Source organism: Trichomycterus rosablanca, chromosome 5 (genome assembly GCF_030014385.1).
Source record: "Trichomycterus rosablanca isolate fTriRos1 chromosome 5, fTriRos1.hap1, whole genome shotgun sequence".
Lineage (NCBI taxonomy): Eukaryota > Metazoa > Chordata > Actinopteri > Siluriformes > Trichomycteridae > Trichomycterus > Trichomycterus rosablanca.
The window spans coordinates 5837655-5863967 of record NC_085992.1 but is presented as its reverse complement, the minus strand read 5'-3'; the positions used below and the strand labels follow the sequence as shown (position 1 = coordinate 5863967).

Sequence of the window (26313 nt, the reverse complement as noted above, 5' to 3'; positions counted from 1 at the left end):
TTACATTTATTTATTATAGATGTTATGAGTACAGCTGAGTGTTGACCGATGCACGTATTTAATCTTTAGGATGAAGATTTCTCAAACGTGTAAAATAACCGGTGTAGATTGTTGGTCTGATTGCAGGGTTAGCTTTAAAATATAGTTTTTTACTTATTTGATTTGTTTAGTTAAGTACATTTTAATGAGCAGTGTTTCAAAGCTTTATTAAAGCAGCCTAACTTTGCACTGAGACTGAAATAACAGTTTTGAATTTGGATCTAGATGGTTTCACCATCATCAGTCATACATGTTAGATAGACAATGAGAATTAAATCCGTTTTCCAGTAGTTTGATTTTGTGGTATAATGAAAGAATAAAGAACAATAGTTTTTTTCAGTTAAATTAGTCCCCCAGTAACTGCGAATTTTACTGAATTCCATGCATATATCTGCAAATCCTTTAACAAAAAAATCTTAGACATAAGTACATTTTTTTTGTCTGTTAACTATTATTCAGTAAAACAAAATACTCATACTCAATAGCATACTGAAATATATTCAAAAGTTGTTTATAATGTAAACGAAGTGTATAATTTCACTATCTTTTATTTAATCTCTGGTAACTTTGAAAATTTCTATATTTCTTAAGTTGGTCAACAGCTATTCAAGGGGAGAAATGGGTTGGTTGGAGTTAATTGGTTAAGTGTTTTCTTCCACGTCAATAGGGGGAGCTGCCACAAAAAACATCAACAACACATGCTTATTTAAATAACATTTACATTTTCGGCATTTAGCAGACGCCTTTATTCAAAGTGACTTACAGTACTGTTACAGTATACAGTTTGAGCAATTGAGGGTTAAGGGCCTTGCTCAAGGGTCCAACAGCAGCAACCTGGCAGTGGTGGGGCTTGAACCAGCAACCTTCTGATTACTAGTACAGTACCTTAACCACTAGGCTACGGCTTGCTCTAGCCTTATATGAAACCAAATAAAGTACATATAAAGTAGGTAACAACGGACTATTAAGGACAAATATTAATCACACATAATTATGTTTACACTTTCAAATATTTACAAACATCTGGTATTTTTTAATTTACGTGGCAGGATGAGTAAGCACAGCTGCTTAGGTTACTTGCATCATAAAATCAAAACACAGATTGGCCTAAATAAAGACGATAAATGTACTAATTGCGTTCATGTGTTTATAGCAAAAAATTCAATCTTGCCTGATTCTAGTCGTGCAACTCTATATTATATTGTATTATATTTATTATATTATGTTATATTGTATAATATTACATATCTTTAAATATAATTTGTAATATGCCTAATTATTTTTCCATATTTATATGTTTTTGTATTATTCTGTATTATTATTAAATGAGCAGTTATCTATCTTTAATAAACAATATTGTACCTGTAACCATTGTTGTGATTCTCAGTTTATTTCTTTATCAGCTAAAGTCAAACATTTACATAGAATGCCTTTATTCATCATATATACATATACAGTTGTACAGTACAATGAAATTCTTTTTTCACACATCTCAGCTTATTTGGAAGCTGGAGTCAGAACGCAGGGCCAGCCATTGTACGGCGCCCCTGGAGCCAAGAGGGTTAAGGGCCTTGCTCAAGGGCCCAACAGTGGCTGTGTGGAAGAGCTAATCTCAACCTTTTGACTGATTGATAGCAAAGCTCTACCCACTAGGCTGTCACTGTCCCTGACACTGTCATACACGTTCATATGGTTTTTTTTTTCTTTTTTTAATTTTTCTTACTTATAAATATTCATACAGCAACATAAACTACTAATGTGGGGTGTACTAAGATCTAAAATATCTAAGAACACCATTACAGAGGCTTCATTACACATTGCTAGTGAATTACTAACTGATTTATTTTCTGTACTCATACAGGGGTGTTTAACTGATAGCATTAAAGTCTCTAAACTAGCTACACAACCATAGTATGCATTTCAATTCATTTCAACTTTATTGTTATTATACAATACAGGGTTATACAGTATAACGAAACACTGTCAGGCTACATCTCCAGTGCAGACAACGAAGAACAGTAGTGCAAAGACAATAGGGGAGAGGGGAAGGTGCATACATTAGGTGCTTAGACAAGGTGCATAGACAAAGACAAAGGTGCAATGACAAGGCAAGGTGCATAGGTGCATAGCCAGGTCTGAGTATACATATAACCTTATATTACCTTATATTATTTCAACAAAAGTTGTACACTTTAAATTTTACACTTTTTTGGTCGTTTGGTTAAAACTTACACATGTCACTGTCAAATATCTTGCTTTAAAGTAAATGTTATTATAACAACAAAGTGCAGATGAAATTTGCAATACTGGTGTAAGATCCTGCAATAGTGGTGCATCTCTGCAAGGAGCAGTAAATATTTCACAGGCCAATCTTGTCAAAACAAACATCTCCTGCAGTCAGCAACAACATGTTCGTGCTTCTGTCCCAACAATCTGGACATGTGGCTTGTCTGCTTGCAAATACACCTGAAATCCAACTGATGTGCTGCTTTCCCTGTCAGGAAACTAGCAACATACGTCATTAAAACAAATACAAGAAGCTTTAATTAAAAGCATTGATGTTCTTGGTTTTAACTTTTCCAGAAATGAGGTTTGTAATAAACAAAATACAGAATACTGTGGTATAGAACTCCAGTCCAATTAAATTTAAAGAAACTCTGTTCTAGGATGATGATTTCTTTCATCTGCTCCTGTTAGACGTCACTTGTCCACATATTTAAATGGTGAAGTTTTTATCTGGGTGCCCTTTCTGATGCAATCCTCCCATTTATCCAGGTTTGAGACTGGCACTAACGCAGCACAATGGGTGTCCCACTGTTGGCTAAGTTCACGTCCTGCCATGTGTGGCTCTTACCATTATACCTTGTCTTAAACCTTGATTTACTGGACCTTACTATACATGGCTGTCACAATGGGAAGCCTTCCTGAGCCAACACAGTAAAAGTATTATGAAGAAAGATAATAAAAGGTAATTGAAATCAGTGAATCTGTGTGGATGTACATCTGTGGGATGTGCTGTACAGACAAGTCTAATTTCTGGAGGTTCCACCTCATAACTGCTAACATATTGGTGCCAGAAACCACAGGACACCTTTTAAAGTCTTGTGGAGTCAACAGATGGGTCCGAGCTGTTTTGGTGACACAAGGGCAACCTACACAATATTACACATGTGGTTTAAATGATAAATGTTGCACACCTTATTGTGTTGTGGATTTGATTTAAAATGAATAGAATTGCCCCTTTTACCTATCAGTGTACATCTAATACAGTTAAAACATTTATGAACTATTACTCCAAATTGTGTTCAGGTCAATCTTGTTTGCTTTATTTATCCTTAAAATTTGTTAGGATTCAAATCAAATCCATATGTTGAACTTTTAATTGACTGTAATAATCTGTAAGATCCCACAATTTACACTGTATTGTCAGGACAAAACCAAGTCATAAGATTTTGGCAAAATTGGGCAGGAAGGCCCTTGATCAGGAAAAAACAGTCACTATAAAAGAGCTTCTTGTGCCGAGATGGAAGAGTGACTCTGCAACCCTCTATAAAACATGCCTTCAGTTGAACAGAACAGAACAGTATAGAACAGTACAGAACAGTAAGTACTACACCATCCCTACGAGTGAAACATGGTGGTGGCAGCATTATGCTACATGGATATTTTTAGTATCAGGGACAAGGTAAGAATTGAGGGACAGGTGAATACACTCAAATAAAGAAAAATCCTTAAAGAAACCCTCCTCCAGAGCGCACAAAGCTCAGACTGGGGCAACAGTTTACCTTTCAATATGACGAGCCAAAGCCCAGAACATCAAACATCCATGAACAGACCAGAGGGTGGCAGATTACAGATGCTCAAAGTCCAGTTTGACAAAGAATGGGAAAAACCTCCCACATCCAGGTGTGCAGTTCTTGTAGAGATAACGAAAAAAAGAAGACATGTACCCGGAATTGCTGCAAATGGAGCTTCTACAAAGTACTGAATACAGGATTTGACCCCACCTCTAACTGTATTCCTCTTTTATTTCAACTCTTCCTAACATAATTATCTTTTTTAGTAAATAGGTTCCTCTCATAATGTTTTCAAAATAAGCTTCAGTTTGGTTAACTGGGCTCTGAGGTTAGGTTTAATAAAGTCAAGAATCCTTTTGTTTGTTTTCTTTGCCATTCAAAGAACTCATAAAAGTCTTCACCATCAAAAAAGTTGAAAGTCATCAATAATCTTCATAAAGTCCTGCCTTTTTACTATCCAACCTTCACATTTATGTACAACTATGAAAGGGACCATAGTCTGAAAAGTTCTCATATTCATTTGAAGAAAAAAAATTAAATCTGAAGATATTTTTCAGTTACTTTATTCTTGTCCGAAACTCAGCTCTGCCATCCGGCTGGGCTGTGCAGCTGCATGAACGATTGCTGTCTCGCTACCTTCAATCATCAGTAGGGATCAGCATCAGCAGAGAGGAGGCGTAATGCAATCGGGTAATTTGATACAATCTCTTTACTAAGCACTAAAGCTGACATGCACTTGCTAATGCTCTTGTTTATTTCTTGCATTTAACAAAAAAACTAACTTTGGTTCTAACAGTGTTTCAGCAGATTTCAGAAGGACTGTTGTCTTCTTAAACTAGAGTAAGGTAATGTTCACTATGGAAGCACATGTAAATGTAATTTGTTAAGAATCTGGGGGGGGGGGGGGTCACATAGCTTTTACATAAACATTTTACATTTGTTAAAACTGCCAGATGAGACAATTATTGATAAAGTCAGTAATTAGTGAATAAACAAAACAACACGACTCTAATGCCATGTCTCGCTCTCCTCAATCAGTAGTAGGGATCAGCATCAGTAGAGAGGAAGTACAATGCAATCGGGTAATTGGGTACGACTAGATTTGGGGAAAAAACATCTCTTTACTAAGTACTAAAGTTGACATGCACGTGCTAATGCTCTTATTTATTTCTTGCATTTAACAAAAAACTAACAGGGTTTCAGCAGATTTGTATTCATGGACTGTTGTCTTCTTAAACTACTGTAGAGTAACATAATGTTCACTATGGAAGCACATTTAAATGTAATTTGTAAAGAATCTGGGGGGGGGGTCACATAGCTTTTCCATACCTTTATGTATTCAGCTTTTAAACATTTTACATTTGTTAAAACTACCAGATGAGACAATACAGTTATTGATAAAGTCAGTAATTATTGAATAAACAAAACAACACAACTAATGTCATGTCTCACTCTCCTCAATCAGTAGTAGGGATCAGCATTAGTAGAGAGGAAGCGTAATGCAATCGGGTAATTGGATACGACTAGATTGGAAGGAAAAAACCATCTCTTTACTAAGCACTTAAGCTGACATGCACTTGCTAATGCTCTTATTTATTTCTTGCAATTAAAAAAAACTAACTTTGGTTCTAACAGAATTTCAGCAGATTTGTATTCATGGACTGTTGTCTTCTTAAGCTATAGTAAGGTAATGTTCAGTATGGAAGCAAATGTAAATGTAAATGTAATTTGTTAAGAATGTGGGGGGGGGGGGGTCACATAGCTTTTACATACCTTTATGTATTGATCTTTTAAACATTTTACATTTGTTAAAACTGCCAGATGAGACAATACAGTTATTAATAAAGTCAGTAATTAGTAAATAAACAAAACAACACGACTCTAATGCCATGTCTCGCTCTCCTCAACCTGCAGTAGAAATCAGCATCAGTAGAGAGGAAGCGTAATGCATTCGGGTAATTGGATATGACAAAAAAAACACAACTCATCTCTTTACTAAGCACTAAAGCTGACATGCACTTACTAATGCTCTTATTTATTTCTTGCATTTAACAAAAAAACTTTGGTTCTAACAGGGTCTTTATGTATTCAGCTTTTGAACATTTTACATTTGTTAAAACTGCCAGATGAGACAATTATTGATAAAGTCAGTAATTAGGGAATAAACAAAACAACACGACTCTAATGCCATGTCTCGCTCTCCTGAACCAGCAGTAGGGATCAGCATCAGTAGAGAGGAAGTACAATGCAATCGGGTAATTGAATACAACTAGACTGGAAGGAAAAAAACATCTCTTTACTAAGCACTTAAGCTGACATGCACTTGCTAATGCTCTTATTTATTTCTTGGAATTAAAAAAACCAAACTTTGGTTCTAACAGGGTTTCAGCAGATTCATGGACTGTTGTCTTCTTGAACTAGAGTAAAGTATTGTTCACTATGGAAGCAAATGTAAATGTAATTTGGGAGGGGGGGTCACAAAGTTCTTGGACTGTTGTCTGTAGCCTAGTGGTTAAGGTACTGGACTAGCATTCAGAAGGTTGCCGGTTCAAGCCTCACCTCTGCCAGGTTGCAACCACTGGGCTCTTGAGCAAGGCCCTTAACTCGCAATTGCTTAGATTGTAAATGTACTTTGGACAAAAGCGTATGCTAAATGCCGAAAATGTGAATGTAGCCTTCGCTCTTCTGAGGCTAACTTACGGTCCATACTCACTAGGACCAAGCACCGGACCTGGGGTGACAGGGCCTTTTCCATAGCTGCTCCATCTTTATGGAATGCGGAGAGCAAACACTTACGAGATTGTCCTGACTTGTCCACTTTCAAGTCACTTCTCACAACTCATCTGTTCAGAGTGGCATTTAATGGTAACAATGAAATTGTTTTTATTTTGCTATTCTTTTAATAGATTTTATGTTTAAGATCATGATAGAAAACTTGTAAAGTCTTTTAGTGATCTCCCCACTCATCGCAGTGACCTCCGTTCCTGATCGCATGTGAATCTGTCCTGTTCTGTCTACTTTTAAGCAATTGTTCTTATCTATACATCTTCTACTCTTTTTATATGTTTAGTGTGTTTTATTGCTGTTCGCTTTTCAATCTTTTCCTACTGTTATTTTATTGTTCTCTCTCATATAACTGTCTTATGCTGTTTTCTTTGTTTTCATCTTAATTATCTTGATGTTGATTGATGTGGTGTGTGGATTTTGTATTATGATTTGTATGGTTTTTGTATTGTTTTTATGATTATTTGTTTTATGTAAAGCGTCTTTGAGTATCTTGAAAAGCGCTACATAAATAAAATGTATTATTATTATTATTATTATTCTTAAACTAGAGTAAGGTAATGTTCACTATGGAAGCACATGTAAATGTAATTAGTAAAGAATGGGGGGGGGGCTTTTACATGTATGTAGCTTTTACATACCTAGTTTGTATTCAGCTTTTAAAAATTTTTACACTAGTTAAAACTGCCAGATGAGACAATACAGTTATCGATAAAGTCAGTAATTAGTTAATCAAAACAAAACAACACAGCTCTAACGCCATGTCGGTGATGTTCCTGTCTCCCTTCCTGTTCGATGCTATGCGAGTGCTCTTAAACAATTTCTGCGCAATGCCTGTCGGGATGCAGTGGGCGCCATATTGGAGTTGTACTATTGTTATAAAAAGAGAATGAGCTGCTGCTCGCCGAGTTAATGATTCCACCGTCGTGATCCGACTGTATATTTCTCTATATATGTTCTTTTCTACAAAGGGTCATGAGAGAAATGTCAACGTAAGTCTGCGCTATGTAGCCACGGCACTTTATCGTGTTTTAATCGCTGTGCTGTTGTTAAACGGTCGCTGCTAAGTTAGCAGCTAGCGTGTTTTGTGTCAGTTAGCTTAGCTGAAACATCAACAACCGACTGTGTCCTTTACACACTACGTGTCCAGGTTCATGACTTATAGCCGTAAACTATGATATGATTTTTACGCTTTTATTTTACACTAACCCTAGCCAGGAAAACGAAGTAAACTTATCTATGGTGTTTACCAGACAAATGAGACTAGCTGGAATGGAGCAGTTTAGGCTGCGTTCATGCTGTAAGCTTACATACTTCTGTAGCAAATAGTGTGTGTGAAAACAGAAACCACGTATATGGTGGTGTTCCAGTTTGACATTCTTATAAGTACGTTATTATGCTTTAACATGACGTTACATTTCAGCCAAAGTACACGACAAACATCCTACAGCGTTTGATTAATGCTTCATGCTAAAAACAACTTTTGGACGCATGATAACCTTTCTAATCATCCATAAAGGTCCATGTAACGATTTCTTCCCAGCTGCTTATTTAAAACCACATTTAACACGGTTAAAGGCAACATGATTTGTCAGTCAAATTTTATAGACACACTGCGACCTGTTTAAATGATTATAGGCGTCAATAAACCTATGTATGTACATTAGGGCTGCAACTATCGATTATTTTTGTAATCGAGTATTCTACCGATTATTCCAACGATTAATCGAGTAATTGAATGAGAAATACTTTTGCTTTAATAAAGAGCACAAATAAATACATATAAGATTAAATAAGACATGTCTGTTAAAGCAAACTGCACGTTTTTATTCCATGCATACAGGACAGTTTAAAGAACATTTTTGAAATGCAAAACCAAATACATCAAACATAAATCAAATTACTTTTAAAATGTATACAGGCAACCTAAAACTAAGGCATAAATAGTTATAAACAGTAATACATAAACATAAGCCTCTAATTTGTGCAACTTTCAGAACTAAAAGTTTCAGCTACAGCTCACGCAGAACATAAACCTTTAATATTTAGTTGGGAGGCTTTGTGGCATTTGTAGGAGGTTCTGTCAGAATTGTATCTGTCAGATCAGGTCGATTTGGTGTTTGTGTGTGTGTACGTGTGTGTTTGCCTAAGTCTTCAAAAAAGCCTGTGGTGGTTGCAATGAAGAAAAGTCAGCGTATCAACAAGACGCTCTGATGGTGTGGATGTTGTTCTGAGTTTTCGTTTTTTCCAGCTTAAAATTATCTCAAACCTTTTGTGGTTTTCTCTGTTCGGTTCTCCGTTCGCCCCTCGATATTTTCTCTCTCCTTTCTGCAGTCCGAGCTATCAAATCTCGGCTGCGTTTCAAATCGCACTTTCATACTGAACAGTACGCAGGAGCAGCGATAGTGTGCAACTACGTAGTATTCATTGAACTGTATGTGAAAAGTACCCGGATTAAGCCCTGTTAAGTCCTGTTTAAGTATAAGATTTGGGATGCAGCCCTCGTCTTCTTCACATCACCTGCCCACAGCGTGAACACGTTGAAACATCGTGAGCTGTGTGTAGTTGTATGGGTTAAACGATGCCTCGATTCGAAAACTTTGCATAGATGATTTTTAGTAATCGAGTTTCTCGAGGAATCGTTTCAGCCCTATTGTACATATAAGCTTATATGTAGAGATGGGACGATCGATCGGCTATGAATCGGTATCGGCCGATTTTTAATCAAAATATGCTATCGGCGATCGGCCGATATTTCCTAAAAGTAGCCGATCCGATCGTGTGATATATAAAGATCACGTTAAGTTAACAGCTCAGTGGATTGATTCAGACTTTGAGCTACAAAGCACCAACCATCACATCACCATTCATCAACCATCGTACAGAAACCATCGTGAAAGCTCTTCATGACCTAAAATTACATCATTAACGTTGTGCATCATACATACGATGTAATTTTGCTGATTGTAATATTTACTTTAAAAAGATAATTCAACCCGGTCACATCTGAGTCGATTCTATCAGCGCGTTATATAAACTCCTGGTTCACTTTGGTAAATCGTAAGCGGTTCTTACTTGTGATGTAGATGAGAACAGAAGACGTTACAGAGCCAATCAGAGGCAAAAGTTTATTCATTACCAAATTCGTTAGTTCAGGATCATCTGCTGAACTTTTAGGATCAGAAAACTTTTAGCTCCTTAGACGGAACGAGTCTGACGGTCGGTTACAGATCTGTGGTAATAGCAGTTTAATTAAGCTTTTTAATGAAGCTTTTTAATGTAAGAGAGTCACACAAAATGTTCTGTATTAGTTGGTGTTTATTTAAAACCACGACATTTAATTAATAACAGTAAACACGGAGAGGTAACTGAGAAGAGAAACTTACGCTTCACATAAAACGAATCGACTCATGAATCAATGAATCACTTATAGCGATACTGTGAACAAAGCGTCTCTTCTAAAGGCACACACACACACACACGCGCGCTGCTCCGGTTTATCTTCACTGTGAGGCTCTTTTTAAGTTTATTTATTTTATTTACTGCCCAAATAATGAAATTGTAAATCTTAATTTGTGGAAAGGGCGGCACTGTGGCTTGTGTGTAGCACTGTCGCCTCACAGCAGGAAGGTCCTGGGTTTGATCCCCAGGCGGGGCGGTCTGGGTCCTTTCTGTGTGGAGTTTGCATGTTCTCTCCATGTCTGTGTGAATTGCCCTACAGTCCCTGACAGAAGTCTTGTCGCTTATCCAAGTTGTAGGAACAACAAATAATAACTTGACTTGTAGTTGATCAATTGAAATCAGAACTGGCTTATATGAAAGGCAAAGCCCTCTAGATTATGCTTATTATACCAAAAGAAAGTTTTGTATCATTCATTGAGTTTTATCATTTAATTAGGACAGAAAGGTCAGATTTTGCTTGGACATAAGTCTTGTCGTATACAAAAATAATATTTGAAATTATACATATACTTTATTTTGAATACACAAACATGCTACAATAACATTAGAACATAGTCATGGTGCCTTGGAAAAAATAATTAATATCGTGTATGACTTCCATGGGCTTGGAGGACTGCATCCATACGTCTTGGCAATGACTCAAATAACTTATTGATGAAGTCATCTGGAATGGCAAAGAAAGCAGTCTTGCAGGACTCCCAGAGTTCATCAAGATTTTTTGGTTTCATCTTCCAAGCCTCCTCCTTCATCTTACCCCAGACATGCTCAATAATGTTCATGTCTGGTGACTGGGCTGGCCAATCCTGGAGCACCTTGATCTTCTTTGCTTTCAGGAACTTTGATGTGGATGCTGAAGTATGAGAAGGAGCGCCATCCTGCTGCAGAATTTGCCCTCTCTTGTGGTTTGGAATGTAATGGGCAGCAAGAATGTCTTGATACTTCAGGCTGTTGATGTTGCCATCCACTCTGCAGAGCTCTCGGACACCCCCATACTGGATGTGACCCCAAACCATGATTTTTCCTCCACCAAACTTGACTGTTTTCTGGGTGAATCTTGGGTCCATGCGGGTTCCAACAGGTCTTCTGCAGGAAGCAGGATGCAGTTCAATGGATGATTCATCAGAAAAATCAATCTTCTGCCACTTTTCCACTGTCCATCCTTTCTGCAAGCTGTGGGCCTTGGCAAATGCGACACGATTTTTTTGTTGTCTTCTGTTTAATGCTGGTTTCTGAGCACTAATTCGGCCATGAAGACCACTGCGTGAAAGAATTCGACAAACTGTTCTTGTAGATACGGCGTTTTCTGGTGACCAGTTCTCATGTAGCTCCGCTGCAGTTGAAAAAGGGCTGGCCCTAGACTGTCGAAGCAACAAACGGTCCTCTCGAACAGTTGTCTTAAGGGGTCTGCCTGACCTGGGCTTGTCATGAACGTCCCCAGTTTCTTGAAATCTTTTTCTTATTCTCTCCACTTGACGTTTGGATACATTAAAGATGTCTGCCACCTCAGCAGCAGGCTTGGTCTTCAAGGTCTTGATGATCAGCACTTTGGTTTGTGGTTGAATCTTTGGCATGTTGTCAGAGGTCAGGTTGCACTTCACATGAAAGTCTGGTGTGCTGGGGTTCTTTTTATACACACCTGGGAATGTGTTAATTACATTATTTGTCCCAGGTGAAGCTCTAATCTGTGATTGGTTGAATCATTTAAAGACACGACAAGACTTTTGTCCTTGCAAAAACAGATGTTATGGGCTTTACCAAGCTGTGGACATCAGGACACTTTGACAGTTTCATTTTTCACCCAGTTATTAATGTGAAAGCCCTTGACATTAAAGTGAACCATTTATTGTAACAATTGATTGATTACAAATAAAGTTATATACCATTTTAAGTTACTATGTCCTTACGCGACAAGACTTCTGTCAGGGACTGTATAAGTGAGTGTGTGTGTGTGCATGTGTGTGTGTCTGCCCTGCGATGGACTAACATCTCGTCCAGGGTGTTACTTTGCGCCCATTGAAAAAGAAAATGATAAATGAATGGATTTGTGGAAACTGCACTGGCAGACAGCACTAATTTATTCTACGACTACATCTTGATACAATACATTTTGATACTTAAACTTTGTGATTTACTGTGCTAACAATCTAATTTGCAACTATTCTATTCCTTGGTGGGGTGGCACGGTGGATAGCACTGTCACCTCACAGCAAGAAGGTCCTGGGTTCGATCCCCAGGTGGGGCAGTCCAGGTCCTTTCTGTGTGGAGTTTGCATGTTCTCCAGGAGCTCCAGTTTCTTCCCACTGTACAGAACGTGCAAGTGATGTGAATTGGAGATACGAAATTGTCCGTAACTGTGTTTGACATTAAACTTGTAAACTGATGAATGTTGTGTAATGAATAACTACCATTTTTGTGTTGTATGTAACCAAACTATTTTTTAAATATTTACAATTTTTTACTATTTTAAATGTAGAAAATGTAGTTTTACTAATTAAGATTAAAAATATCCTTTTATTTGTCAGTTGTAATTGCTTAATTGGACATTTAAAATAATGGGGTTTAATATAAATGTGCATGGATTTTAAAACTTAGTTGACAGAAAAAAATGATGCAAATTTGTTAACGTCTGTAACGTTTTTATTAATTGTTTGCATTAAATAAAAAAAAAGACAACCTCTGCCTTAAGATGTGTTTACTAACCATTTTAATTTCACTGTGGTGTTATGAAACACCTTAATATAACTGTCTTTGCTCCTCCCTTATTATTGGTGTGGGTTCCAAAAGATGGATTTGTTTCACTTTGAAGTGATTTCATTAGTAAGTGCTGCAGATTTCTTCTTCTACCACAAGTTAAAGGTGCTCTATTGGATTCAGGTCTAGTAACTTCAAGTGCACTCAGCTCATTTTCACATTAATTAAAGCAGCTTGAGGTGAGATGCATTATTGTGATGGCTGTAAAGGGATGCACATGATCAGCAACAATGATCAGCTAGGCCGTGGAATTAAAACTGCTTGGTTGGTATTATGCACCTTAATGTGTGCTAAGAAAACATTTCCCACAGCATAAATTACTAATAAAGTCATCAGTTAGTTTTTTCACCAAGATTGATGATAAACTGAAGACAAAAAAGTCTAAAAATGTCTTGGTGATAAATTGCAGTGATTTTTATTCACTGTGTTACTTAAATGTAATTTAACATGTATATTTATGGTCAACCTTATTGCACATTGTAAGATTTGTTCCAGCTTGAGTTATTCGACATGTTTACAGATGAAGTTTGTCTGAAATGAGTCATGAAATTGGAATTGAATGCTGAAAAAAGGGTTTGTGTTCTTAGTTGGAAAAACGACTGACCTAAACAATTGCTAAAGCATGATATGATATGATAAGGCCTAGGCCTGACTAGTAGAAACATTTGGTTGGCATGACCTTCAGAGATACAATTTTTTTTCTTTTGCCAATATATGACGTAAAGAATATAATCACCATTGTACTTTTGTGTAACAAAGCCTAAACACTGTTTTTGCATATTTGTAGGCCACAGAAACCTTTAAACAAAAATACATTTCATTAAAAATAAAAAAAACATTAATGGGATTTAATATGAGAGTACAAAGTTTAAGAGTAACCATTATGCTAACACCAAGGTGTCTTGTTGCAAAAGCTAACAGTGGTGTTGGTAATGAGACATCTGTTTCAATCAGTTTATTATTTTCTGTTGGATTTATTTCCGTAGTCAATGAGCCACAGAAATGCTTTTTGCTGTAGATGGAATGATTTTCGTGACTTGATTGCTTTAATGAAAGCCATGTTATCAGTTCCTATTGCTGAGCCTTAATGGGTACTTTTTTGTACACCAATCAGCTAGAACACTAAAACCACCTGCATAATATTGTGTAGGCCCCCTCATGCTGCCAAAAGAGCTCTTACCTGTTGTATCTGCCACCAAGCCTTTAAGTTCTTTACGTCCTGCAAGTTGTGCTGTAGGGCCTTCATTGATCTGGCTTCTTTCGAGCACATCCTACAGATGTTTAAAAGAATTGAGGTCCAGGAATGTATTGGCCAAGTCAACACCTTAAACGCATAGTCATGTTTCCAAATCTTTCCTGAACAATGTTTGCAGTGTGGCTAGGTGCATTGTCCTAATGAAAGAGGCCACAGCAGTTAGGGAATACAGGTGCTATGAAGGGTATGTATTGGTTACGTCCACATAAATTCCAGGACCAAAGGTTTTCCAGCATAACATTTCCCAGAGCACTAAAGTGCCTCAACTGACTTGCCTTTTTTCCTCGGTAGTTTATGCTGGTGCCATCTTTTCCCAGGTAAGTAAACACCGTTAACGTAATGTGAAAGAAAATGTGAATTTTTAGACCAGGCCATTTTTGTTTACTATTCCACTGTCCAGTTCTGGTGCTCACAGGTTGAAGGCACCTTCCATGGGTCCATCGTTCTGGATATGTTTTTATCATCGCCAGTATTATTTTTAGCTTTTTGTGCTGCTGAGCATCAATGATTGTGCAGCCACGACACCGACACAGGGTTCACCAACTGACTCGGATCCTTTAACTTGCCCATTTTTCCTCAAACACATTAAGAACTGACCTTTCACTATACTGGTGCTGTTGTAATGAAAACATTATTTACCTTAACCTCTCAGTGGTTTCAAATTTGTGGCTGATCGGTGTATAAAAACAAAAGGTTTCTTGTGTACAAAGATTTCTACAGCCAGTTTCCTATATAGTACGCCTCATGTGTCATCTAAGTCAGTCCCATTACGAATTAGTAATTGGTGTTATGTCTTTCTTCTCAACAGTTCTAATAATAATTTGCTTGGTGGGCAGCAGCCACAGAAGCATTATGGCATTACATCCTCAATCAGCCTGGCCTTTCCTCGGGAAATTGACCACATTTACACTCAGAAGCTTACGGAGGCCATGAAACCTTTCGGAGTGTTTGAGGATGAAGATGAGCTTAATCACAGGTGAGTGATGTGTGAGCTGATGGGTGAACTTAAAGTAGGCCACTTGTTGAACATGCCCTAAATTTGTGTTTTGTCTACTTTAGCATGACCTAGGCTGACGTTTTTGCAGTTGTGGGCTAATTTATGCTAAATCACAGGGTTTTTGCATAACAATGCTTCTGTGAAATAAAAAGGAAGACTGCACAGTGTGCTTTAAAATAAGAAAGAGTTTTGTAGAGTATGTTCTTTTTTTCACCAGCTAAGATTAAATTTGAGTACCATGTTTTAATTATACTGCTTAGTAAATGACTATAGAAGTCACACTTTCATTCATCTACATGGTCTAGGTCCTTTCTGTGTGGTGTTTGCATGTTCTCCCAGTGTCCGCGAGGGTTTCCTCCGGGTGCTCTGGTTTCCTCCCACAGTCCAAAGACATGCAAGTGAGCTGATTTGGAGACACTAAATTGTCCATGACTGTGTTTGATATAACCTTGTGTGATCTGATGAACCTTGTGTAATGAGTAACTACTGTTCCTGTCATGAATGTAACCAAAGTGTAAAACATGACGTTAAAATCCTAATAAACAAACAAACACATGCTTGTTGCAGTAGGTGTATGTATTGTCATTTGTTCTAATAGTATTTGTTTTTATTTACTAGTAATACAGTAAAAATGAAACTTCATTTTGTCTTTCCATAGACTTGCTGTTCTTGGTAAACTTAATTCCTTTGTGAAAGAGTGGATAGCAGAGATAAGTGAAACGAAGGTAAACCTGCTTTTTTTTATTGGCGTGGGCGGGTTGTTAAAAGGATGATCCGATTTCTAATTGAAGGTTTACTTTCACAGAATCTGCCACTTTCAGCTGTAATGAATGTTGGGGGCAAAATCTTCACCTTTGGGTCCTATAGACTTGGAGTGCACACGAAAGGTACTGTCTGAGCAGCTCAAACTGTCCTCAGCAGTCATGCTTACATACTGTTCGTCTAATGTCATGATGTGTGTTATACAGGTGCTGATATCGATGCCTTGTGTGTAGCCCCTCGACATGTCGAGAGAAGCGACTTTTTCACATCTTTCTTTGAAAAGCTTAAACAGCATGAAGAGATCAAGGACCTCAGAGTAAGTACTGCTCATACTCTAAATCTATTTTATTTTATTTTTATTTAGTTTTAAATATACAGGAAGCATAACATCATCTAGCAAAAATTGAACTCACTTAATATGGGGATGTACTGTATAAACTTTGTCATGTATCATTTTCTTTGCCACTTTTTCCAAGACACACGTCTGTAACATAAAATAAATTCTTACTCAAGACAGCACAAGAACAGTCTTAACCTACCTCACAACCATAAAAATACATATAAAAATATAAAATGGTCCCAGAATATAAAAACAAGATAAAATAAGCAGACAAACATAAAACCTATCTTGCCATAAACTGACATGTTAAACATGGTGTTAAAATCCAAATAAATAAATATGAAAAATTCCAAGGAAAGATTACAGATTTGTTTTTATTATAAACCTTATGTACAAAGACCAACCCGTGTCTGCATGGGTTTCCTCCGGGAGCTCCGGTTTCCTCCCGCAGTCCAAAGACATGAATCTTGTGTAATGGGTGACTACCATTTCTGTCATTAATGTAACCAAAAGTGTAAAACATGACGTTAAAACCCTAATAAACAAACAAACAAAGACCAACTTATCTTGATAAACTTTTTTATGCCACAGGAGAACTGCATGCTAGATGCTGAGGCTACCTCTGTTTGATTTGCAAACTGAACTTGTGAACAAGCTCTCACAACTGAGCTCTTTCAGATGAACTGTATTTGAATTTTGTTAGTTTAGTTACTGTACTTAGTCATGCCAGTTTTACTCACTTGTTTTTACTTCATACAAACAAAACAAATTAGGTACAAACGTTAACACAGCACTGCTGCATACAAAACGATTTCCTTTTCTGTTATTAACCAAGGCTTTCTAACACAGACATACATGCAGAAAGTAAAAAAATACGATCTGTTTGATTTCTCTACCTCATACGAACAGTAAATATATTTATTTTCAACTTTTATTACCATTTTATCAGCTCCACTTACCATATAGAAGCACTTTGTAGCTTTACAATTACTGACTGTAGTCTATCTGTTTCTCTGCATGCTTTGTTAGCCCCCTTTCATGCTGTTCTTAAATAATCAGGACTCTCCCAGGACCACTACAGAGCAGGTATTATTTGGCTGGTGGATCATTCTCATCACTGCAGTGACACTGACACTGGTGGTGTGTTAGTGTGTGTTGTGCTGGTATGAGTGGATAAGACACAGCAGCACTGCTGGAGTTTTTAAACACCACGGTCACTGCTAGACTGAGAATAGTCCACCAACCAAAAATATCCAGCCCGTGTGCACCATCCTATGACCACTGATGAAGGTCTAGAAGATGACCAACTCGAACAGCAGCGATAGATGAGCGATCGTCTCTGACTTTACATCTACAAGGTGGACCAACTAGGTAGAACTGTCTAATACAGTGGACAGTGAGTGGACACGGTATTTAAAAACACCAGCAGCGCTGCTCTGTCTGATCCACTCATACCAGCACAACACACACTAACCAACCATGTCAGTGTCACTGCAGTGCTGAGAATCATCCACCACCTAAATAATACCTGCTCAGTGGTGGTCCTGTGGGGGTCCTGACCATTGAAGAACAGGGTGAAAGCAGGTTAAAGTATTTAAGGAAACAGATGGACTACAGTCAGTAATTGTAGAACTACAAAATGCTTCTATGTGGCAAGTGGAGCTGATAAAATGGACAGTGAGTGTAGAAACAAGGAGGTGGTTTTAATGTTATGGCTGATCAGTGTATCAGTGTAATTACACAGTGGGTAACATTGGACTAATAGAATATTGCAGTTGCTGTGTGTGGTTTCATACATCTGTTTTTTGTTTTGTTTGTTTCAGGCTGTAGAAGATGCATTCGTACCTGTAATCAAATTCAAGTTTGATGGGATTGAGGTAAAGCGGAAAAAATTAGCACACTATTATTACCTATATGATGCGAGTGAAATTGTTGAACGTGTTCTTTTCGTCCTTTAGATTGATCTTCTTTTTGCAAGACTAGCCCTGCAGTCCATTCCTGATAACCTGGACCTCAGGGGAGACTCTCTTCTCAGAAACTTGGACATCAGATGTATTCGCAGTTTAAACGGTAATTCTGCAAGCGTTTAAAATTTGGTTCTTGTTACTGTGGTATTTCTGATGTCTTTCACTTGACACGTCACTCTTTCGCATGTCACTGGGTGCAGGTTGCCGTGTCACTGATGAGATCCTGTACTTGGTTCCCAACAAAGAGAACTTTAGACTTACTCTTAGAGCCATCAAACTGTGGGCTAAACGTAAGTATACATATATATTTTTAATTTATTAATCACTATCCACCTCGGACATAAGCAATCACATCTGCATAGATGCCCGGCCTCAGCAATGGTGGGCTAGAGTAATAGATCGCTGCATCACCCCAGCACCTAGTAAAGATATGATTTATTTCTGTGCGTGTGTGTGTGTCCAGTATACAATTCTTAAGTGCCTTTGAAAAGCATAGTGTATTTAGCAAGAATACACCTTAATCACACATTGGGCACACAATGTATCACAATTATACACTTATATACAACTATATTTGAGGTAATGCCAGTAAGAGCCACAAGGGGGCTTCAGATCATAGCACTCAAAATGCCACACCTACTTAAGACTTGAGACAAGCTCACTCAGAACTTCTCTTTGTTAATATCAACTTCTAGAGTTTAACGTCTGCTTACATATATAGACAGTGAATTCCTTTGTATGTGGAAGGGTGAGACTATTTTTTTACACAGACACATCAGTTGATATGTAATCAGTTTGCCAACTTAAAGGCCATCTGGATGTAGTTAATGATACTCTGTACTTTGAGTCTTATAGTATATCTGATAGTAAATGTCAGTGCTGTTCTACTTAACAATATATTTTAGATGAACATAAGTATTGTGTAGGGTAAGAGTGTGTGTACTAGCCTTTATTTGATTGCTTTCCTGTTCTTAGGTCGTGGGATCTACTCCAACATGCTTGGCTTCCTTGGTGGAGTGTCTTGGGCCATGCTTGTAGCTAGAACGTGTCAACTTTATCCAAACGCTGTTGCTGCCACACTTGTGCACAAATTCTTCCTTGTTTTCTCCAAATGGTAAGAAGTGATTAATTTGATTGATTTAACTTACAACCACTAGCGCAGTGTTGCTTGTGGGGTTGCTTGTAACTTCTTTAAACCAATTACTGGTTATATTACATCAGTTAACATTTGGGCGCAGAATGGTGTTTCATCAAAATATATAAACACATGGCAAAGTTTAATTAACAAGTTTTAATATGTAATTGAAACAAATATGTAATTAAACATGGCTTAATGTTTCTACAAAATATTTAAACACATTACAAAGTTTTATTAACAAGTTTTAGTGCTTTATTGATTATTAAACATGGTTTAATACTGTGAGCATGTCGGTGATGAATAGTAAGATGAACATAAACACCATGAGCTGAACTCGTTCAGCATTTCGCATGCAGATTTTAATGAAGAGATGGTGCTGGTGCCTTGAAGTTTTTTTTCTGACGTTACTGTAGATAAGCGATAATTAGCAGGTTTTTGACTCTTAATGGTTTATTTGTTTAGAAGCATTGAGAGGGCATCCTTTCAGAATTGAATTATTGCCATCAATGTAAATACTCTGGTCTTACTTATTCTAATAAGCTGCTCCTACATAACATCTGACTTCTTAGGGTGTGCAGTTTATGTAATTAGTATTATATATTCATGTCTCTTTGCCAATCAGGGAGTGGCCAAACCCTGTTCTTTTAAAACAGCCTGAAGACAGTAACTTGAATCTGCCAGTCTGGGACCCACGGGTGAGCATATATTGATGTCAGTTAAAACACTCAGAGGTCATGAATGCCACCACTTGTGTTGTAATTCCATCCTCTCATGATATCTTATTTTGTGCCTTCAGGTAAATCCTTCGGACAGATACCATTTAATGCCGATCATCACACCTGCATATCCTCAACAAAATTCTACCTACAACGTCTCCACCTCAACTCGCACCATTATGAGCGAGGAGTTCAAATATGGTTAGTATTAGACTGTACGAATCTATCTGTGCTGAAACGGCTTTATTTACATTTAACTTCATTTATTAAAACCCAGACTTTCTCCCTCCTCAGGACTCAAGGTTACAGATGAAATCCTTCAGGGTAAAGCCGACTGGTCCAAGTTGTTTGAGCCGCCAAATTTTTTTCAGAAGTACAAGTAAGTATAGCTGACTGCAATGTTATATTAAAGTAATAATGTGGTATACAAACGCTGAATATTTCATACTTCTTCTATAACTTTGTGTGTTTGTTTAAAGGCATTATATTGTGCTCACTGCCAGCGCATCAACAGAGGAGAACCACTTAGAATGGTAAAAATGAATTATTAATTTTAAGCAACAATTATACTGTATTTGTAAAGTGAGTACTTGAGTCATAGGTGTGGTGATTCATGGGTAATCTCCCTTTTAAACTGAGAATGGAAATGGATAAGGAATCACATTCACTTAGTACATCAGTATGAAAGGGCAGTGCAGTGGTAGCTCAGCAGTTACAGTACAGGACCAGTAACTGGAATGTCACTGCTTCAAGCCCCACATCTGCCAGGTTGCCACTGTTGGGCCCCTAAGCAAGACCCTAACCCTCAGTTGCTTGCAATGTATACAGTTTCAATTGTAAGTCGCTGTGGTAAGAGGCGTCTGCTAAATGCTGAAAATGATAAACATCCAAATAACAAAATGGTCTGCTAAATTGGATTTGGACCATTGATGAGAGTACTCTTTTTAGCATGTTGTAGGATTTGTGTGCTGATTGAGACACAGCCCTACTGTCACTTGTTTATGATGGGGCCTGAAGCAACCCTATGATTACTAGTACAGTACCTTAATTGCTGAGCTACTGCTGCCTTTTTGGTGATGCCAGACAGTTATGGCTTGTCTGGACTGTTTGTTTCAATTACCCTGTCTGTGTGTTTGTTTGACTTGCGTTGCTTTACACTTGTAGATTTCACTTGTCACCCACTCCCCAGTTCTAGTAGTGCTCACCTGCCTTCAAATAAAGGATACAAAGCTTCTTTCCACTAGAGGGCAGGAGTGTGCTGCAAATCCAGCTGCATTCTTTAAAAAGAAAAAAAGTACACTTCAGCTGGTGTCGTCATTTAGACCCCATTTAGTACATAGTATGTTTGGAATGTGGTTTTTATGTCACACTTTTAGAATGCAGGTTTCGCTTTGTGAAGTGGCATGGGAACTTTGGCTTCAATCTAATCACATTTTATGAGCTCATATTTAATATACGGTCTAGTCACATATGAGCTCATTTCAACTTGTTTTATTTAGAAACTGTCTACTGTAGTTCAAGTGTCATTTGAGACACAGCTTTGTTTTCCTTTACACCCTTCATCATTAAGTGTAATTGGTATTGTGTTCAAATGTTGTGATGTGAAGATGTGAACAGTTGTGTATCTATCTATAGCTAACTGTAAATATATCCCAACTTCAGTATTGTCTTTGGTAATTAAGTGTTTTTAACATCTGTGCTACATTCATTGTAACATAATACACTACACACTAAAAAAGCAACATGTGAAAACAATACACTGAGAATTACTGTCATTTTCTCTTATAAGGGTGGGGCTGGTGGAGTCTAAGATTAGAGTTCTGGTTGGCAATTTGGAGAGAAATGAATACATCACTCTTGCTCATGTGAACCCACAGTCCTTCCCCTGGTCAAAGGAGAACCGTAATGAGTAAGTATCTTGACCATTTTTGTCGTCTTTTACACTTGACCCCTAGGCTTGCGTGAAATGAAGCAGACTGGCTTTTGGACAAGAGTGCAGAGACCTGTTTTGTTTGATATTTAAAGCTATGCAGCTATAGTTTTTCTGATCATGTATTATTCCATAAAATAAAAGCAAAATAGAAGCTCTTGATTTTATATTTACTTGAGGCTTCAGCCCATTACCTGGCACTTTATCCAGTTTAATATTCTAATACTGATTTTGATGTATTAATTCAACATGTAAGGTGTTTTCATTTTTATACTAATATTTCTGACTGGCGGTTGTTTTTGCAGCAATGAATTTGTTTCTATGTGGTTTATTGGAATCATCTTCAAAAAGCTGGAGAACACCGACTGTGTAAACATTGATCTCACTTATGACATTCAGTCCTTTACAGACACTGGTAATTCTTTTATTCTATTTATTATTTTCCTTAGTTTTTAATCCTCTGTATTTCTAGTAAATGAAAGTGTAACACATCTGATGTGTTGTGCAGTCTATAGACAAGCCAGCAACATCAATATGCTGAAAGATGGAATGACTATTGAAGCGACACACGTGAGGAAAAAGCAGTTACACCAGTACCTGCCTGCTGATCTTGTACACAGAGGCAAGAAAAAGGTGCTTAATATGTTGGTAGTTTTATGAATATATATTTAAAAACATTTGTTTGCTTTTGTGCTGTATGTGTTTTGCATACGATGACATTATTTATTGTTTTAACATTGCAAACTCCTCAGAGCCTGGGAGATCTGAATCGCAGTTCTAATAGCAGTGGGTCTAAACGCTGTTCACTGGATGGCAGTCAGCTGGACAGTTCCAGAGACACAGATTCAGGCACACCATTCAGCTCTCCCACTCCAACCAGCAAAGGCAGCAAGCTGGTTTCCACTCCAGAGGACAGGTAACTCTTATGCTGAAATGTGTCGCTATGTTTTATATATACAGTTGTGCTTGAGTTGACGGTGTTGTTGAATCAGAGCAATAATTTGGTTTGTGCTGGTTTTTGAACAGCATCACCCCACCCAAGCCTCCAGTTTCACTCTATGTGGACAGCTCTCCAGTCTCTGATTCCTCTTTACCAAACCAAGAACAAGGAATGTCCATACCAGTCATTGGAGGAAGTGAGCGTTTGCCCCTTTTTAATCAGCATTTTTATATTTGAAGTGTCACACTTGTGTCTTCGACGTAAGGCTGGCAAAATATTTAATACCGCTTGTGTTTACTTACCCTCTCACCCATCTCAGAGACAACTGCTACCCTAGTGGTGAAGACTGCTGCACCTGCCACAGGTAGCACAATTCCTACAGTGGTGGGTCGAAACGTCATGCCTTGTACAAGCTCGCCTAACAGCAGTTCACCTGACCTCTCCAACGGACTCAATGGAGCTCCAAAAAGACCTCCTTCACCCTCACCGGAGGAGCCAGCCAAGAAACTTAAAGATAACGAGCAGGTTAGTTACTTTTGGATAACAATGCAACATGTATCTTTAATTCTAGTAGGTTATATCATGTTAAACTGTTTAAAGATACTATTATGTATTTTATATTTGTACACCAGGTTTTCTCTGATGATTCTGCATTTAAAGAACCATACCCACCTTCCACCAATGGACTGGATAACGGGGATGCCGTTGCAGTGGTGCGTTTGATCCATATGTTAATATTGTTGGCCTGTGTTGCTTCAGTTTTAAATCATCCATTTAGCTGCACAAATGTAATTACTTTTTCATGTGAATCATGATGATCAGCATCTGAACCTGCTAAAGTCTTTTTCCCACTATCAGGATGAGGGTCATACAACTTCAAAGCCCATGCCCATTCCAACTATTGACACATCAAGGACACAAGTAAGTGTTAATAATCTTAAAAATCATGCAGTTCAATAAATAAACTGGATTGCTTAATGTGTCTGTGTCTCTTTTTTTTTTAGCGACTGCCCAGCAAAGAACTGCCAGATGCTTCTTCGCCAGTTCCTACAAGCAACCTACGTGTTATTAAGAACTCAATCAGACTAACTCTTAATCGATAGCAGCAAGTCTCTGGTGGGTAACGCTTACTGTGGCAGCCATTCAAGATTTTTCTCCAGCTTTTCTCCCTCTTAATTTAACCCTGTTCAGCTAGTCTGGTTAGATGCTACTTGTAAGCCAGACTAATGTGAATAATAAGTGCTTTTAAATTCAGGCTGCCACAGACACTTCTCTGATGTTCCACTGATGACATCCAGTATTATCTATTAGACTCTTGATTTGTTTTATACTGCCTCAAAGTGTCAAGAGTGAAATGTAGACGTATCGGAGTGCATTCAGAAACGAAACTTGTACAGTAGATGTAGTTTGTACATAATGTCTTTAAATCATTGTTAATCTTTGTATACCGTTCTAATTTACTTTTACTTAGGAAAAAAAAAAGAAAAAAAATTGTCTTGTTTGTGTAAGAAAAAGGGAAAAAATCAAATGTTTTGTCAAATGTTTTTTCATTCAGTCGTTTTGCTATATCTGAGGTCCAGGATAGGGTTCAAATAAGAACTTTTTCAAGAAAAGAGAAGTATGAGTGTTGCTTGCCGTGTCCTGAACATGACCTATTTACTGATATCAACCCACTGACCCATTACTGATGCATTTACCGTACCTGCACCAAAGTGGGATGACTGTGGTCAGATATGGTTTGTAGAGCCTTGGTTACAGAGCAGATCATTCGAGGCACGTGTTCTCTTGAAATGCTTTCTAATTAGGCAGAATGAGCTGAGTGGTGTGTGAATATGTGCGAGTGAAGGATTATTCCCTGACTTTAGGGTTTCACCCCTGCGCCTCCCATGGAGGTTTCTTTGGCAGCAGCATCTTAATTTCAGTGTGAACAAAATAGACAAGTAGAGAAATTTTCTTAAAATTGCCTTTTTTGGTTTTTTTTCTTTTGGTTTTTTTTTTTCTCCCTTTTACAGAACACTGCTCTCCAATGTATATGTACAGAGAAAGTATTAAAATGGCTTACTGTTCATTATGGGGTTTCTCACATTTTTATTTATTTCATTTGTACCATGCACCATTTATATAAAGTGCTACGATTGGGGATTCACACACACAGTTTTGATTTGTTTAATACAACTTCTGCTTTTTCAGCATTTCATTTTCTCCATTTCATTTTCTAGGTCAGAACTTCAAAAACATATTTTTGTATATAATGTATTCTGCCTCATTGAAACAGATTATAAAAACCAAAAACCCCATAACGTGTCTGGTGTCTTCACTGCTCATTTTGCTTATTATAGGAGTCTGTACATTCCTTTGTATTGTACACTCGAACACACATTTCCTCATAGGAAGTTTGGTGGAATAATCCTGTTGCTCTTCCTTCTTTGCCACAGGCGAGAAAAGAGACTTTTAAACCACTGTATACCAAACCTGTTTCCAGACTACAAACGTTTTGGTTTTTTTTTTTTTTTTTTTTTTTTTTTTTTTTTTTTTTTTTTGAACACCTGGTTGAGCTAACGTCTAGAAAATGTTGGGCTATAATGTGTGGTGCACATGATCTGCTGATCTTGTCTCAGTAAGATTTTGCCTTCTGTTTTTAATTAATTCTCCATTCACACGTTTAACCTGTAAAGCAGATTTACTAAAAGATGACCTATTAATTAAGGTGCAGATGAGTCCAGGAAAAGGTCACTCAGTGATCCCAACGTCTGTGGTTTATAGAGAACGCTTGCAATCATGCAAGCAGCAAAGTGAAAATACTGAACATTATGGATGAATCTCAACTGAGACATCAATGTACAACTCCAAAACAGAAAAAGTTGGGACATGCCCAGTGTTCCTTACATTTAGCGGTCACCTCACAGCAAGAAGGTCCTGGGTTCGATCCCCAGGTGGGGAGGTCCGGGTCCTTTCTGTGTGGAGTTTGCATGTTCTCCTCGTGTCTGTGTGGGTTTACTCCGGGTGCTCCGGTTTCCTCCCACAGTCCAAAGACGTGCAAGTGAGGTGAACTGGACACACTAAATTGTCCATGACTGTTTGATATAATCTTGTGAACTGATGAATCTTGTGTAATGAGTAACTACTGTTCCTGCCATGAATGTAACCAAAGTGGTAAAACATGACGTTAAAATCCTAATAAACAAACGAGCATTCCTGCATTTCAGGCCTGCAACACATTCCGAGAAGAGTTGAGACGGGGGCCAATTAGGGCTAGTAATGAGGTGAAAAACTAAATAATGATGTGATTCCAAACCATCAAAATCATGGTTTGGTACAAAAGCAGCATCCAGGAAAGTCTGAGTCTTTGAGCAAAGATGGCCAGAGGATCAGGATTCATAAATGAAATGAAGTTGACCAGACATACATGTTTATGTAAATGGTCATCAAGTAGTA

At 37.7% G+C, this 26313-nt stretch overlaps 1 protein-coding gene across 1 annotated transcript; it reads left to right on the top strand.

Moving 5' to 3' along the window:
- Positions 1-7500: 7500 nt before the first annotated feature.
- Positions 7501-25169, top strand: papolg (poly(A) polymerase gamma). Its single transcript, XM_062994790.1, has 22 exons — positions 7501-7612; positions 14897-15064; positions 15744-15810; positions 15891-15972; positions 16054-16163; positions 18011-18064; positions 18146-18257; positions 18355-18444; positions 19130-19268; positions 19915-19987; positions 20089-20209; positions 20303-20387; positions 20488-20541; positions 21798-21917; positions 22244-22353; positions 22447-22571; positions 22691-22854; positions 22965-23074; positions 23198-23403; positions 23511-23591; positions 23737-23799; positions 23883-25169. The coding sequence occupies exons 1-22, from the start codon at positions 7596-7598 to the stop codon at positions 23979-23981; spliced, it is 2250 nt and encodes a 749-aa protein (XP_062850860.1). The 5' UTR covers positions 7501-7595; the 3' UTR covers positions 23982-25169.
- Positions 25170-26313: the final 1144 nt, after the last annotated feature.